Source organism: Rattus norvegicus, chromosome 1 (genome assembly GCF_036323735.1).
Source record: "Rattus norvegicus strain BN/NHsdMcwi chromosome 1, GRCr8, whole genome shotgun sequence".
NCBI lineage: Eukaryota > Metazoa > Chordata > Mammalia > Rodentia > Muridae > Rattus > Rattus norvegicus.
Genome location: NC_086019.1, coordinates 209,241,810 through 209,259,365, shown reverse-complemented (window position 1 = coordinate 209,259,365; position 17,556 = coordinate 209,241,810). Strand labels below are relative to the sequence as shown.

The 17,556-nt window shown below is 52.0% G+C and overlaps 1 protein-coding gene across 11 annotated transcripts in view; it reads left to right on the top strand.

Moving 5' to 3' along the window:
* Positions 1 to 17,556, top strand: part of Ano1 (anoctamin 1) — a 148,659-nt gene that overhangs the window by 70,048 nt on the left and 61,055 nt on the right. For all 11 annotated transcript variants that reach the window (NM_001107564.1, XM_063264124.1, XM_017589235.3 and 8 more), the window contains exons 4-7: positions 9,931 to 10,029; positions 11,293 to 11,444; positions 12,829 to 12,883; positions 16,520 to 16,571. In NM_001107564.1, coding sequence (NP_001101034.1) covers positions 9,931 to 10,029; positions 11,293 to 11,444; positions 12,829 to 12,883; positions 16,520 to 16,571 — 358 coding nt within the window. The remainder of the gene's footprint in view (positions 1 to 9,930; positions 10,030 to 11,292; positions 11,445 to 12,828; positions 12,884 to 16,519; positions 16,572 to 17,556) is intronic.

Here is a 17,556-nt window from a genome sequence, read left to right as displayed (position 1 = left end):
TGGGTGTATATGCATGTGTATATGTGCATGTATGTGCACATGGGTATTTATGCATGTGTGTGCATGTGTGTAGGCCAGAGGACACCCTCAGGTGTTGGTCCTGATCTTCCACCTGTTCGAGGCAGAGCCTCTTTGGTGCTCGCCACTGTCCTGCATAGCTTAGGCCATCTGGTGTCTCTGCTCCTGTCTTGCTATAAGAGTGCTAGGACTATAGATGCATGACACTGTGCCCACCTTTACATGTGTTCAGAGGATTTGAACTCAGGTCTTCAAACTCACACGGCAAGGGTTTTGTGCACTGAGCTATATCCCAGCCACCCTGCCCCTCACTCCCATTTTTGAGAATAAGGTTTCTCTCTGAGCCTGGTCTTACCATTACAGCTAGACTGGCAAACTAGCAAAGTGCCAGGATGCATAGGTCTCTGCCTGTCTGTGCCAGGGTTACGGGTGCACACCATCACACCCAGTTTCTGTGGACTGACCCTGAGTCCTTCCAGGTTCCAGTTCAAACTTCCTAGGCAATAACACTGAGTGGTCTCCCTGCAGAGCCTTGAGGTTGTCCCCTGGTCCCAGCAGCCTGCTGGAAGCTGCAAGACTACAGGGCTGGCAGGGCCACACTTAGCAGCTGCTGCTCCCTGTTCTCCTGGGTGGAGCAGAAACTGTCTGGATGGGCTGTTTTGGGCACCAGTAGCAGGCAGAGGTATGAGTGGCTTCTAGCTGCTGAGATTAACAGACAGGGCCAGCCCAGCAAGGTCAGGCCGGTTTGGAGGTGAAGAGCTAATGAGCCTTCCGGGGTGTGCTCAGATTACAGGGAGCCTGAGGGCTGGCAGAGTTAATGAGAAAGCCTAGACCAGGATCCCCCAATGTCTTCTGTGGGTAGGATATTTCCAGATCCCAGTAAGTACCCCAATACTCCAGGCCCCACACACCCTATACTTGTGACATCAAAGGTGCCTCCCAACCTGAGCACCATGGCATCTGACCTTTAACCGTATCCCTGGGCTCTGCCGGACTGACAGAAACTCTCAAGTCCTGAAAACTAAAACTGTCTGTTCCTGTGATGTTGCTGAACGTGCTTAGGGCCTGAATTGCCACCAGCCAAGGGACCTCTGTTTCCAAGACTGGATGGGGAGGTGAATAATGACCTTGAAGGAGATGAGGTGTCCTGTGCTTGATGCTAGCCTCATGAGCTGGCCATGAGGCAGCATTGCAGAGGTCTCTAGCCCAGCTTTCTACAGACTGATGAAAAGTGGGTATATACCAAGCTGTCTGTGGTGATACCAAAGTTGGGGTCACAGTCTGTGCCCAGAAAAATGACCACATTAGACAAATCAATCTCTCTCTCCCTCCCTCCCTCCCTCCCTTCCCCCCTCTTCCCCGTCCCCGTGCCTTCTCTCCCTCTCTCCCCACTACCCCTCTCCCCTCTTCCTTCCAAGCCCTATACCCTCCCCTTCCCCTCTCCCTTCTCCCCTCTCTCTCCTCTCTCTCCTCTCTCTCCCTCCTCCCCCCATCTCTGTAAGAGAGGTCTCTAGCCCTGGCTGTTCTAGAACTGGTTTCAAACTCCTTAGAGCCTCTGCCTCTGCCTCTGCCTCTGCCTCTGCCTCTCTGCCTCTGCCTCTGCCTCTGCCTCTGCCTCTGCCTCTGCCTCTGCCTCTGCCTCTGCCTCTGCCTCTGCCTCTGCCTCTGCCTCTGCCTCTGCCTCTGCCTCTGCCTCTGCCTCTGCCTCTGCCTCTGCCTCTGCCTCTGCCTCTGCCTCTGCCTCTGCCTCTGCCTCTGCCTCTGCCTCTGCCGTCTCCTCATGCTGGGATTAAAGCCATAACGCTAACACTCTGGGGATGGATTTTTCTGCTTTTTGCTATTAGGTTGTGAGTTTGGGCTGGCAGAATTTGACCCAGAATTAGCCCCGTGCAGACCAGAGCCCCTCTGTGCTTTCTCTCTCACTGAGGCCAACTTACTGTCCCAAAGAATGGCATGTGGCACTCCACCATGCAGAGAACGGCTCTTAGTGACCAGGTGACAGGTGAGCACAGATGGGTAGGTGACTTAAGGCAGCACGAATTGCATTTCTTACATTCTGGCAACCACAGGTCAGAAACCAGGGTGTGGGACAGAGCTGTATTCTGGCCTCTTCTGCTGTAGCTCATATGTCCCCTCCTCATCTTCACAGTCTCTCTGTGAAGGGCCCACCCTATCCCATTTTGCTTTATCTCAGCCTGCTTACATCTGCAAAGACCCTCTCTCCAAATAAGCGCACACCCACTAGTCTCAGGAGTGGCGTTTGAGCAGTTGTTGAGGGAATGCAGCCCATTAAACCCACCTCATGAATAAAACTCTGCTCTCAAGCGGGGACAAGTCAGGGTGGCAAGTGGGCTTCAGCGCTTGTGGTAGAGGAGTGGGGCTCACTTCTGGTGCAAGGTAGGTTGGCAGCCTAGCATAGAACCAGGTCTGCCTGATTGGGCTGGCCTGCTTTCCACAGGCTTGTGCAAACACAGGCTCTGATTCAGTAGTCCCAGGGTTCTAGACTATCCCTTGAGCAGTAAAGGAGGGTACTTGTCTCCCTGGATGCATCCCCAGAAAAGGGCTCCCAACATCCAGGAATGCCCCTACCACTGCTCAGCCCCAAAGGTGGCCCCAGTATGACTGTAGCACCCATAGAGTGACAGTCCTCCACCCAGAGAAACCCAAGATGCCTCACAGAGAGAGCCAGGGTGGGTGAATGCCACAGGGGTTCTTCACAACCTGCTGCCCTTGAGGGGTCAGGAAGCCCTAGATCAACTGCGTAGTGGAGAATGACAAGAGGCCTTGTCATGAGATGGAGATCTTAAGACCCTGTCTCTTCCCCTGTCTGGTTCTTCTTTCTCTCACCTCCTCTCTCACCCATTTTCTTTTTCTTTCTTCTGTCTTTGTTCCTCCCTAGCTCCCTCTTTGTCTACAATTCTCTCTGCCTCCCTCTCTCCCTCCCTCATCCCCTTCTCTCCCTCTTCCTCCTCCCCCACTTCCCCTCCCCCTTCCTTGCTTTTCTCTCTCTCTCTCTCTCTCTCTCTCTCTCTCTCTCTCTCTCACACACACACACACACACACACACACACACACACACACACACACACACACCACCTCTCTCCCCACGGGATCAGCTTCCAGGGTTCCCATTAAAGAGACAAGAGAAATTTGTGACCAGTGTGTTTTCCTCCAAGAAAATCCATTAGCATTTTTGAAGCGGAGCCTTAAAGCCTGCTGGGCATTATTTATGTCTTTGGGGTCATTGCTAAGAACACCACAGGCTCAAGCCCTGGCTGTGTCTACTGGGGGTGGCTGAGGCCTTCACAGCCCTGACACTGCACTTGACCCTGCTTTGGCAGATTCTCCTAAGTCAGTGGACACAGAACCCCACCAGTGCCTGTTTGATCTCATGCCGCTGCGCTGCATTCGTGCCAAACTGGGGGACAGAGCCTGCGGGAGACACAGCCTCTGAAGTGGGGGAGGGCGTCACTCTATGGATGCTACAGTCAGGCTGGGGCCACCTCTAGGGAGTGAGCAGTTCGTAGGCCCCTGGATGTTGGGAGCCCATGGGGGAGGCATCCAGGGAGACACTTCAGATGTCTCCATACAGATGCAGAATCAGTCCATGAGGAGAAGGATAGAGAAAGGTCTCCTTGCCTACGGACACCCCCTCCCACCCTCTACAAGGTGACTGGGGAAGTTAGAGGGCAAAGTGGTTCCAGGGTGTGGGTAGGGGCAGGAGTATCCATTTCCTGCGTCTCCAGTGCTTGCAGGCAATTCTAGAGCTTGATAGAACCTTGCAGCCCTGGGCTCCTTCATGTGACAAGGCTGTTGGTCCTGGATGTAAGGGGTCTCATGTCTTCTCCTATCCCTTCAAAACCAGGAAAGCAAAAAACCAGTCCGTGGGATTCAGAGGCCTGGAAGCAAGCTGCCTCCAGCCCTCCTCTGTGGGTTTCCTGGCAAAGTGTAGGCGCACAGCTCAATCCAACTCACCTCCTACCCTACTCCTGCGTCCCATGCTGTAGATCTGTCTAGAAAGCCACCCAAAGACGCCTCCCTGGCTTTGAGTTGCTCACCCTAATATGTGCAGCACTCCCCCACAATCTCTTCCCAGGGAGAACTGGCCTCTCAATGCTTCGATGCTGACACACAGGCTGGATAGAGCCCTAACTCCCAATTCTACTGCCACTCAGCTCTTTCTTTGGTCCCTGAAGCTTTGGCCTCTGGCACTACTCTGAGGCTCAAAGCAGCACAGACCGCTGTCCCTCTAGCCTGCTTTGTTCTACAGAAATATGCTTCTGTGATCCTGAACACCTCTCTCTCTCTCTCCCCCTCCCTCCCTCCTTGCCTCCCTCCCTCCCTCCCTCCCCCCTCTCTCTGTATTCACATGTGTGTGTATTCACACGTGTATGTACATTCACATGTGTGTGTGAAGTCATGTTTGTGTGCATGCATACATATGAAAGCCAGAAGACAACTTTAGCTGTCATGCCTAAGGTACTTTCCCCCTTGTTCCTTGACACACAGTCAGTCTCTCATTGGCTAGCTGGTTAGCTATCCTGGCTGATCAATCCCCAGGGATCCTTTTGCCTCTGCTTCCCAGCAGTGGGATTACAAACTACCATGCTCCACAATATGGATTCCAAGGATCCACTCAGGTCCTCTAGCATGCTTGCAAGCACTTTCCTGACTGAGTCTCCCCAGCCCTTCCCACCTGACTATACAGCTCACCCTGGGTAGGGGAGGCAAGTGGCTTCAAGTGAACCCAGTCCCATTATGGCTGCCCTCTGAGACCCTCTGTATGGCCAGGCCTACAGGAGTCTGCCAGGAACTCTGCCGGCAGCTGTTAGTTGGAAAGCTTGAGGTAGGCCACAACCCAGAAGCACCCTGTGGAAGTAAGCAAATGTCCCCAAGTTCTCTTGGATACCTCCGGCCCACACCCATCCTTTAATCCTGCTTTCTTTGGGGGCTCTGTTTGCCAACACCATGTCAAGATTCTAGTTCTCAGTACAAGTCTTTTAATTTCTAGACGTTCTGTTTGGTTCTTCCCCAAGTTGGCTGTGTCACTTTTTAATAGTTTCCTGTCCTTTCCAGGCCTTCCTGTCTTGAAGTTTATGTCTGTAATTGAGGTGAGCAGGGCTGACCTGTCTGTCATCCATCTAATGAGCTCACGCTCTCCAGCCAAGAGCACTGGCTTCTGTCTCTGTCACTTGGTTCTCCCTGGCTGTGTCCCTGAGTTGTTTAAACCCAGTGAGCTGAGCTGGTTTTGTGCCCATCCAGGACCTCCTGAAACCCTGAGGCATTCCCAAGGCTTGGGCTGACTGCCCCAAAGCCACAGTGACAGCTGAAGCATCACACCTTCATGGGTGTTTTTCACTCCTCTTCGGTCCTCCTCTTCTCTCCCTCACTTCCCTTCTCCATGCTCCTCAGGGTAACTCTGAGGAGCAGGCATGCTCATGGGAGCATAGGGTGTTCGATGGTGTCTGCTCATTCCTGAGTTAAATCCTCCTGCACCCTCGAGTTCTCCACCAGCCACCAACCCACTGCCCTGGGGTCAGAAGAAAACCACGTTCCTTCCCACCAAGACTGGGTGGCCACTGAAGCCAGTTCAAGCCAGGCCTGGTCACCAGCACAAAAGTAGATGACACTACCTGCTGAAGACGTGGTTCTAGTGTCCCTTCTGGATCTGTATTTGCTGTCATAGCATGGCTTGTGGCTCTCTGACCTGGTTCCTGCTGCGCATAATCTTGAAGACAGGGCATTGATTTTATTTTTTTCTAATTGTAGCCAGCATTCTTTGTTTTCCATGGAGGGTTGCCCCAGGGGGATGGCTCCAGCTTCAATAGCAGCAGAGGTATGACTGGATTCACCCGCTGTTATCTCTGTCATCCCGCAGGCCTCAGGCCCAGGACTAGGGAGAAGCACATCCAGGGCCTGTCCCTGCCATATTTTGACAAAGGTCAATTGAGTGTCATCCACTCACTGAGACCCAATCCATGGATTCCCAGTGCCCAAGGCTTAAATCTAAAGATAGCAACAAGAGGACAGCCCTGAGGGTAGATGGGCACCCCTGCTCCCAAACCTACTCTTGCTGTGAACTCCAAGTCTCCCTCACACTGTGAACATGGCCAGCAGGACCTACACTCTGAGCACGCCAGTTAGCGTGCAAGGCTTCCCCACCCAGGCTGCACACTAGTGACAACATATCCCAACCCCATGGGCATGCCTCACCCTCTGGGAGCTGTGTGGGTGGAGGAGCAGTGGGAACATGACAAGGGAGCACCAGATTGAGTTCCCATGCCACACCTGCTGCTCGAACCTCTGGATCAAATGTCTACAGGTCTTTCCAGCCCCTCATCACCCACAGGGGTACACTGAGGCAGACCAGGAGGTCTGAGAGAAACTGAGACCAGGGCCAGATGCTGGTGCTGTCCCCATCTGGTATACAGTAGGTGCCTACTAAAGACTGGCTCCTCCTGTTCCTCTATCACTTACTCATTGAATACTCTGTACCATGTGCCGTGTGGGTAGGATAGGGGCACACAGAAGCAAAGCCATCTGTCTCAAGCTCACATCTGTGCAGGCAGCCATTGCCAGTGGGAACCAGCGTTAGGCAGGTGGGTGATATTTGCTATTATTACCTTGAGTGACTGGTACACAGGCCTCTAGGCATAAGGATGTGGTGGTAACTTGGTGCCCTCAGCCACATGAACCCTTCATGGAACCTCCCACCCCTATCCTTTTTTCCCTCCTCTTCTTCCTCCTCCTTCTCCTCCTTCTCTTCCTCCTTCTTTTGAGATGGAGTCTCATGGTGGCTTTGACCCTGCTATGTTGGTGAAGCTGGCTTTGAACTCCTGACTCTCCTGCCTGTCTGGGGTTATGGACTTGTGCCACCTGCCTGATCAAAGTTTTAGTTTAGTTTTCTTCCGGTGTTTGTTTGTTTGTTTGTTTTTGAGACAGTCTCACAATGTAGCCCAGGGTGACCTAGAAGTCAGTATGTAGCCCAGGCTGGCACCACAGGACAACTCTTGAACTCTGGTTTAATCTCTCAAGTGCTAGGATTGCAGGAATGAGCCACCATGCCTGGCTCCTTCTGTAAAGGTGGCTCTAGAACCATTTCTAGTGACCTCATAGTCCTTTCATTTGGGGCTCAGGATAGAAGCCAATAATTCCTTAGCTGAGCTCTAATTGACTTGACTTAACCTGTCCTCTGGATGGGGGCTTCTTGCGAACCTGTCCCTTCACAGGTTGCTGTGGCTTAGCTAGGCTGTCCCTCCTCAGTGCCTTATGTCCACGAATTTGTGGTTTCAAATGTGACAGCTAGGGTTTAGGAGCAGGGATAGAACTTAGCCCTTTGCAGCCTTTGACTGTGGCTGCAGAGACCTGGCCAGGCCCCAGGCTCCTCCTACTGTGGGAGTGCTGTGGTCAGGCAGGGTACCACGTCTTTTAAACATCTTAGTGTGCTTTTGCTAAATGGGTCCCACGACCCCATTCACCAACCAGATGTTTCCTTGGGAGAGACCCGAGTACTCACGTCAACAGGGCCTACTTTCCCAGGGATGCTGGCACTGCAAAGAATATTTTGGGTCTTTGCGTGCAGGCAAACACTACACAGAGCGGAATCTGGGTCTGTAGTGGAAAAGCTAGCCTCCACCACTCACTAGACAACAGACATGCCCCCTGACTCAGGGATGTCCCATGACATCAGCCTGTGAGTCACCAGGGCTAGGGACTGTGTGACAGGACTGACCAAAGCAGGCATGGCCTAATCTGTGTCAGAGCCAGGCTGAAGCTGTACTTAAGCTCCTTCAGTCCCTTGTATTGACTTTACCTATAGGCCCAAGGCTGGAGCTCAACAGCTAAGGGCCCTCCCTGTCTGTCTTCAAACCAGACCTCATATCACCTGCTTTATAGGTGAGGGAACAGGATCTGGAGAGGTTAAGACACTTGCCATAGACCATTCAGGCTGAGCAGGATTCAGATAGAGGCCTCCAAGGCCCATCCCACCTGCACACCGGGATGCAGACGGACCAGGGATTTCCATCCTAAGACTGTGGGGTGTCTTCTGTATCCTGGAATGAGATGTGTCTCTTCATAGAGGAAGAGCAGGCCTGTAGCCAAAGCCTTCCCTCCCTGAGTCTGGCCTGAACTATCTTGTTTGGGACAGAGTCTCTTGTAGCCCATGCTGGCCTGGGCCAAGGATGATCTTGAACTTCTGATCTCCTGCCTCTCTCTCTCTGGAGTGCTGAGATTACAGACATACAACACTTCACCCAGTTTATGCGGTCCTGGAGCTTGAACCCAGTGCCTCATGCTTGCTAGGCGAGTGCTCCACCAACTTTGCTACGTCTCCATTGTGAGCTACCTCTTTGTGCCAGGTGGGAGATTTGTGCTGCTGTGTGAGCTCCCAGAGGCACCAACTTCTTGGCATTAGCTCTGGACAAGTGTGCTTACTTCTTCCCCCTTCTCAGATGATCGGTTAATTTGGTTGGTTGGTTGGTTGGTTGGTTGGTTGTTTGGTTGGTTGGTTGAAACTCACTGTGTAACCCAAAACAGCAGAAGAGCCTTAGAAACAATCCTGCCTCAGCATCCCGGAATGTTTTTTTCTTATAGATCATCCTCAGATGACATTGGCCCATTTCTTTTTGCACTCTAGCAGCCTGCAGGACATCTTCCAGCTGGGCCACTCACTCAGTCCCTGGTCCTGAGGTGGACAGGTCACACTGGCTACTTTGTACCCCATGACAAACTCCTTCAGATCTCAGAACTGTCGACCCTGTAGACCCTCAGGCAGGGCTCCAGTCTTCCATGGGAGGTCTTGGGAAAGATCTGGGCAATGTCCTACATGATTGTGTGACTACGTAGTTACCTATCTCTTGATAAAGGGCCTTTTCCAAGGGACATGTGTCTATAGAGAACCAGGGGCCAGTCATAGTACTTCTGTCTTTGGGGAAGCACAGCTTGGGTCTAAATTGGATGGGATCTGCTAGCCAAGAGCTGGTAGGCTAAAAGGACTCTCCACAAACCTCAGTGTCCCTTGTGCACTGATGCTTTTCCTTTCCAGCAGGGGATAGCAATCAGTTCTTGTGAAGCCATTAACGTGCCTGCCAGTTAGTAGCCCTTGGGTTCCCTTCCTGTCACTCAACAGAGAGATACAACTCCGGATTGTAGTTCATCACTGGAGGCAAGTCAGGCAACAGGAACTTGAAGCACCTGGTACTACTCACAATCGAAAGCAGTGAGTTAATACATGTGTGCTTATCCTTAGCTTGCTTCTCCCATTCTTATACAAGCTAAGATCCCAAGCCCAGGGAATGGTGCCACCCACAGTGGGCAGGTCTTCCAGTTCATTAAGACAGTCTGTCATGGAAACATGTTCACAGACCAGCATGATGTTATATTGAGTCAAATTGACAAAAATAACTATCACACTTGTCCCAAGTCAAAACAGCACTGGACTGAACTCTTGGTATCCCTGTGTCAGACTGTCACCGTTTCAAGGATAAAGGTCATAGATATACAAGGGAACTGAAGTTAGACCACAAGAAGGGAGAGAGGACTGCATGACCCCTGCACCTTAAGAGCATCTTTCCAGTGAGCCCTAAGAGGCCCCAGTCAAGGCTGTGGAGTATGGATCTGGAATCATGAATGGTCCTCTGTTGTTGCTAGGCTTTGGGGGGTCTCTCAGTTAATCCCTGAAAACTTCCCAAGTGTTTTATACCCCTCAGAAGCCTCCCTGGCTGTGACCTGGGTACCCTAGGATACTTGCACAAAGTGCTATATAGAAGGAAGGTCCTTAGACTTGCTGGGTACTGTCATGGGACTGGTGGCAAGCAAAGACAGCCACACCTCAACAATTACAGCTGGATACCAAGGTGGAAAGGGGATCTAACTGCCAAACACACTAATAGCCCTTTTTTTCCCCTCTAGACCAAAATCCATGGTGTCGGGTTTGTGAAGATCCATGCGCCCTGGCATGTGCTCTGCAGGGAAGCTGAGTTTTTGAAACTGAAGATGCCCACGAAGAAGGTGGGTGGGAGTGTTTCTATCACAAAACACTGGTCTTGATATGAGGACACCTGGAAGAGGGAGTGAGGACACAGGGGACAGAAGACACAAGGGGAGAATTTCTCTCCACTGTGAAACAGCTGACTGTGCCTGACGTGATCTTTAGAGACTGTAGTCCAGGGCTATTCAGGTGCCTTGCCAAGGCCCGGAGTTCAGATCTCAGAACCACAAACGGGAGCTCACTGTAATGACAACTTCTGAGGATTCAGCACCCTCTTCTGGCCATTGTAGGCACCTGTACACACACACACACACACACACACACACACACACACTCTTAAAAGGAGAGAGTAAGAGAGACCTAAGACCACACCCCGCCAAGACAGCAAGAAAAGATCCTGGTTGAAAGCTGCCGGCTCCGCCCCAGGAATTTGACCTGAACAAATATAGTTCAGCTTGAGGCCTGGCTTCTTTGATGCTTGTGGGGTCTCAGATAATTTATCAGATTCAATTTAATTACATTTTCTAGCTTGCTGGGATTTTTTCCTTTTAATCTCTGAAAACTTTATGACTGAAGAGCAGCCTGCCAGGGAGGCTGGGCTGAGTCCATATTTACGTGTGTGGGTGGAAGGGGGACCACTCCGTGCGGCTTCTCAGATCCACTGAAGCCGCTGGATTACGGCTCTGGAAACAGAAGACACATTTGGGGCAAATGTTTGCTAGAATGTGTTATAATTGAGCTGTTGGCCCAGCTCTCCTAAAATGCCGAGCTCTTTGTGTAGGCCTGAAACCACAGATACGGGGCACACTGGCCACCCCCCACGCCCGGCTGCTCTGTTCCCAGGAAGGGCTATGTTTTTCTCCCCATCCAAGAATAGGCACTCCGACTTAGTCACTTTACACATTACCCTGACAAAAGCAACTTAATGAAGAAAGGATTTATTTGCCTCACAGTTTATGGAGATACAGCCACAATGGTGTGGAGAGCATGAAGGCAGGGGTGTGGGACAGCTACTCATGCTGTATCCATAATCAGAAGGAGAGGAACAAACACTGGCGCTCAGCTCTCTCCTTTTTTTATTCAGTCTGAGACACTAGCCCATGGGGCGACGCTGTCCACATTCAGGGTGTATCTTCCACCTCAGTTAACCCGATCTAGAAACTTAGACAAGCCCGGGGTCTTGTTTCCATGGTGAACCTAAATCCCATCGTGTTGACAAGCAGTATTAACCAACCACCACAAAAGTCAGAGCGCCTCACCTCCCCGCCTGGTCTTGCCCACAGGTGTACCACATCAGTGAGACCCGAGGCCTCCTGAAAACCATCAACTCCGTTCTGCAGAAGATCACAGACCCCATCCAGCCCAAGGTGGCTGAGCACAGACCACAGACCACAAAGAGGCTCTCCTACCCCTTCTCCAGGGAGAAGCAACACTTGTGAGTGAGAAGTCCCAGCTGACCCCCCACTCTCCACCCGGAACAAGGGAACACATTCTTCTAAGCACCATGTAACCGGGGAGCTCAGAAGAGGCCGAGGAAGCAACTTCCAAGGGCTTGGTCACAGGAGAGAGGGACTGCAGTTTTGCCTCGCTTGGGAATGCTTAGGGAAAACGACCTGGGCCCTGGCTAGATAGGTCTGGGCTACCCAGCTCTAGCCTGGTCCCTTCGAGCACTGGTTCCTTGACACGAAGCCTCAGCATCCCCAGATGGAGCAGCTGGTGAGGCAGCAATCAACTGAGCAAGAAGCCTCCCTCAAGGGACTCCCAAGGCCCTGGAGATCTGCAGCCAGCAGGGTGTTGCCTGGCAGTGCTGAGCCCATTCTGGACCTTTCCAGCCTCCTTGTTCCCAGGAGGTGGGCGTACATAGCTACCTGGCTCAGCAGTGGCAGTTGGAAGGCCCACCCACGCCTGGCCTTGCTGGCAGAAATGGGAGGAAAGGTTGGGGTACCAGGAACTCAGGTAGTTTAGATGGCGAGGCCCAGGGGCAGGTGGCTTGGGGGTATTTTGGCCTCAGGGGGCAAGGAGCATACACCCACATTTTAACTCAGAATAGCGCTCTATGCTCTGCAAAGATAGTAGTGGCTGTTGGGGAGCCATGTGCTGCCCTCACTGTACTGACCAGCCTTTGCCCAGTGGCCTCTGCCAGCTCAGGGACATGACAGGGCCACACCCATTATCCATACCTAGCTCATTTCCACCCTCTCCTTCTCCACTAAGCACCCCCAAGAAACAATGACTTTAGAGATATTCCTGTGCCCCAGAAACCTCAGGTAATCTCTGTGTGGCTCAGGACACCTAAACGTAAACCATTTCCAGGGACAACCTCCTCAAAGCGGAAACCATTGTGTGGAGGGGTGACACTGTCATCTTCTTGTCACTGAAACAGGGGCTTGAAAGACTGCCTGCCCCCCTACCCGGAGAGGTATCATCAAAACAAGGCTTGACTGAGAACGGTCACACATGCCTGCATTCGAAGTACTAAGGGGGTGGAGGCAGGGGGATGAGGAGTTTAAGGCCATCCTTACCTATACTGCTGGCTGGAGACTAGCCTGGGCTACATGAGACCTTGATTCAAAAAAAAAGCAATGTATCAGAGCTAAAGGGTACCCTTAGTTCCCTTCCCAGCAATGGGAGGTCTCAGAGGCTCCCACATAGGGCTAATGAGATCTGCTAACCCCATGTCCAGGGACAGGGGGACTCGTGCCTGGTATGAGGGTGGTTAGGCCCCTCGTGTTCACTGTCATTGGAGAGAGGATAAGTCCCCAGGCTTGGAGTCCCCTAAGGCCCACAGCAATCCCCCTTGTCTCCTTCTGTTCCTACAGATTCGACCTGACTGACAGGGACTCTTTTTTCGACAGCAAAACCCGGAGCACAATAGTGAGTAGGCGTCCTGGAATTGCCTCATCAGAGGGGTGCCCCCGGGGACCCCAGTGATCATTTCATTTCTCTGAAACTCCTCAGGGTGGAAGCCAGCTCTAATTGCCTGTGACAAAAATAATTAGAATAATGAATCAGGAGGGCAGTGGGTGGCCCATGGGAGGGAGGCCCTGGCTGCTCAGTTTGGAGGAGGAGCGTGAGAAAGAGCTAAGCTGCAGGAAGCTGGGGGAGGGGACCTCCAGGCTGAGCTCCAGCCAAGCCTACAGAGCCCCCTTTGTCACTTGATCCTGGTAGACCAAGCTTGCAAGGGGCTTGGCTGAGGATGCCAGAGCAGGCCAGGCAGTCGAGCCCAGGCACATGTATTCGGATAACATCCCAAGGCCTTTGCCAGTGCCTCCAGCCTAGGTTGCAATCTGAACATGCAGGCCACCCTGCCCTACTCAGGGCACCGGACTAGTGTTTATCCTTCAGCTGCCAACTTGACTACCAGCCAAGATGGGATTGTGCGTGCCACAGGACCCAATTTCTGTCTAAACAAGAAATTTGCCTGGCAGTTAAGGCCTATTCTGTTCTCTTCCAGCATCCAGCCTGGCTGGGTCGCAGCAAGGGCTGAGGGGAGGCTGCCCATTTGCCTGGCACAGGGAACCCAGTATTCTTGCAGCCTTCACCCTGAAGGGGTCTGACACGGGTTCTGTTGGTGAGAAACACTCAGACCCAGTGCAGGCAAATGCTCCTCAGCTGCCTCTTCCTTCACCTGTATCTGCAGAACAGTTCCTGAACCTATGTCAGAAACAAGACTAATTCTTGTTTGTCACCAACAGGGGCAGGTAGCACCCCCATCAGGACAGTCCCACGGGCACAGTGTAGTCCTGTTATCACTGATGTTAATTTAATTTTTTGCATGCCTATTAACTTATTTATTGGGTGTGGTGAGACATGTTCTACCGGGTATGTATAGAGGTCAGGGGGGAGCCCAAGGGAGTTGTTTCTCTCCTTCTGGGGCTGAACTCAGATGGTCAAACTTGACAGCAAGAACCTTTCCCTGGGGTTGAGAGAGATGGCTCAGTGGTTAAGAGCCCTGGCTGCTCTTTCAGAGGTCCTGAGTTCAATTCCCAGCAACTACATGGTGGTTCACAACCATCTGTAATGAGATCTGATGCCCTCTTCTGACATGCAGGTGTACCTGCAGACACACTCATATAACTAAAATTAAATACATGAATAAATAAATCTTTAAAAAGAGAGAAAGAAAGGACCTTTACCTGTTGGGCCATTTGGCCGCCCAGTATTGATTAATTTGGACAATTAGATTTCATGATCACAGGCAATGAGGAACCTGAGCAAAGGCATGGTCTCTGGTGGAATCGGGACTGGTGTGTTTGAGGGACAGCCATACCCCCTCTTGGCCTCCAAAGGAGCTGGGGCTGGCATGTCTGTGAGACAGCCTCTAAGATGTCTGCTTCTTGGGAGAAGCCCTACAGTATGAACAGCACAGCGTCTCTCCCGCCGTAACAGCTGCGTGCCTATGCTTCAATATGAGTGCACCTTGGCTTTGCACACTTGCCAGGGTATCAAATGCCTCCAGAAGAGCGTTTACAAGCACACTTCTGCTGGGGGGAGGTGACAAGCTGCAGGGACTGTGAATAATTCTGATACCTCTTCCTGGTGATTAGCTGTGAGATCATTTAGTCTGAGGTTCCCCTGAATGTTACTGTTTCTACTGAGCCAGAGAGCCATTGCGCTGGGGACGACAGATGTGGAGAGCCACGACTGTTTGCTGGAGGAACGAAGGAAGGACACTGATTCCAAGAGATCCTGGAGGCCTGTGTGTAGACAGACCACCTCTGTGCTCCAAAGGCATCTGCTGAGTCACAGATCTGTGGCTGGCTAGTCAGGTCTCACAGTTTAGACCCAGGTGTGGCAGTCAGTCTCTTCCTCCACTTGGACTGGCCACTTCTCTCCTGGCATTAGGGTGGCTCCATGTACAATCAATTTGGAGTCAGAGACCAGCAGGTTCCAAGAGACAAGGGCCCATTGTGCTCTCTGGGATCTTAGACAGTGAGCCTGCAGGCAGTGGGGAGTCATAAAAGGTTACTGGGCAAAGTTTTTTAAATATAATCAGCTATGTTCACTCCCAGCGGGGAGTGGGTCAACTGTGGGGAGTGGGTGAAAGGTATGTGTGTGGTCACATGGTACAGATGGATGGACGTGGGTCATGTGGTGGTAGAGGTAGATGGATGTGGGGTCACATGATGAAGGTGGGTGGATGCGGGGTCACATCGTGGTGTAGGTGGGTGGCTGTGGGGTCCCTTGGTGGTGGAGGTGGGTGGATGGATGTGGGGGTCATGACTGCAGAAGTGGAAAGGAGGAGGAGATGATTGTGGAGTAAACAGAAAGTCACAGGCTAACAGTTAGATGTAGAGAGTGATAGAGAGAAAGCAACCGAGCAGGGGTTTCCACCACAGGGCAGACGGTGGAGGGAAAGTGAGACAAAAATACAGGATGGGGACAGACCTGCCTCACAAGTCTATTAATGTGACCCGGGCACCATTTAGGACTCCAAAGACAGGTGCTTAACAGAGGCTGTAGGAGGGAATTGGAGAGAGGGGCAGCAAGAGACTGGGACTGCTGATAGAGGAGTCCAGATGTAACGGCAGAGCTGGGTGATGCAGGCTTAGAGGCCATGGAGGGACACTGGTCTTGCCTGAGTGAACACAGCCCAGGGTTTTGAGGGGGATCAGCATGCTAAGCCATGGTCTTCTGTAGATCTGGAGAGTTGGGTCTGTGGCTCAGTTGGCAGAGTGCTCGCCTAGATGGCAGGAGGCCCCGGATTGATCCTTAGCACCACATATGCTGGGCATGGTGGTGCACACCTCCAATCGCAGCACTTAGGAAGTAAAGGAAGGACAATCAGAAGTTTAAACTTATCCTTGACAATATGTTTGAGGCCAGCCTGGGCTATATGAGATCCGGTCTCAAAAATAAAATGACAGTAATTAGGCCATTAGGCCATGGCTGTTTATCCCAAGCCCATTTCTCAAAGGGTTACATTGAGGCATGGGTGGTGGTGGTGTAATTTGTACAAGATCTTCCAACTTAGCCCAAGGCAAACAAGACTACTGAGCCAGGGCTTTGAGGCCACCAAGAAAAATCTCTCATTAGTCAAAGGGATGGCAAGAAGGACGGGATCCCTTCTTGGGGGCTTCTCGGGACCTAGCCCCCACCTTGCCCTCCTTCGGGCTTCTAGCTCATACAGAGATGCATGCAGACGGACTCTCTGCTTCTGTTCTTGCCTCCACAAAAGGGGCAATGAGCAGGACACAGGGCCAGCTATTATGTTAACACACACACACACACACACACACACACACACACACACACACACACACATCTATTCCCTTAGTTCCTAGGAAGGTGCCTACCACACACAGCTGGCACCTTGTAAGGCCAGGAGGATCAGTCCTGCACCAGAGGTGAAGGCTAAGGGTTCTCTGTGACCTCTGCTTTACTTATTTCTGGGAGTCACAGGCTGGTGTTCCAAGGCCAGGACCCTCTAGTGCCCTGTGACTGTGGGCCTTTGACTGGCAGAGTGGCAGAGTAACCATCCCCCCTTTTTGTCCCCTCCCTCTGCACTAGGTCTATGAAATCCTGAAGAGAACAACGTGCACCAAGGCCAAGTACAGCATGGGTAAGGACTCTGTGTGGACTTGAGGTCAGCAGCAGTTTCTCAGTGTCCATCTTGCCTCTCAGTGGGAGGTGGGCATCTGGCTTGGGGCTTCCTCAAAGAGATTTGATTTAAGCCTATGTTGGTTCAGAAAAGAGAACCTGGGCGACTGGCAGAAAAGCTGTGCCAGGGTCCTGTTCCCAGTGGATTTATAGTCAGGTGTTCTGCACCTAGAGCGGCTGTTTCCTTAGAGGAAGGTGTTTGTGAGTATAAGGACAGGGTCCTGCAAAGAGACCCCAAGCCATGGGAAAGAAACACACAAGGGGTCCTAACCCCTCTTTGATTATAAGTCCAATAGGAAAGAATAAAAAGGTGTCCCCTGAGGATTACAGCTCAGTGCTGGGACATTGGAAATAGCAACCCAAAGAGAGCAGTGGCCAAGCCTTTGTGTGGCCTGGCTGAGACAGGTCATGCAGCAGGGGCTCTGCCAGGGCCCAGAGACTGCATGTGGCCTGACTGGTGTGGCCCACAGTTGGCCACAGGGACACTTTAAAATGTCCAAGTCTATATCTTGATTCATTGGGAGTTGGGGCCCCACCCAGAAACCTGGGAGTTCTGTCCCTACTGGCCTGGTCTCTTCAGACAGTGAGGAACTCTAGAACAAGCATGGCTTGCACTCACTCAGGGGCTTGTTCAGGTCACTGCTGTCAGAGACAGCTGTGACAAGGCTACCAGAAGTAGAAAGTGTGTGTCACTCTAGGCTAGGTGCTATCGGGCCCCATCCATAGAAATGAATATGGCTTCCATAACGATCTGTAGAGCATAGCTGGACTGGGGCTGACCCCTGTTCTAGCTTGACCCTGAGGTAAAGAGGCTGGGTTGTTTCCCACCCATATTTTTACTACTCTGGTTCCCTTGCCTCTGCATAGAAGAGAGAGATCAAGGTGCCTTCATAATCCTACTTCATGTTGGTACCTGGCCCAGGAGCTCTGGGGACTACAAAGTCACT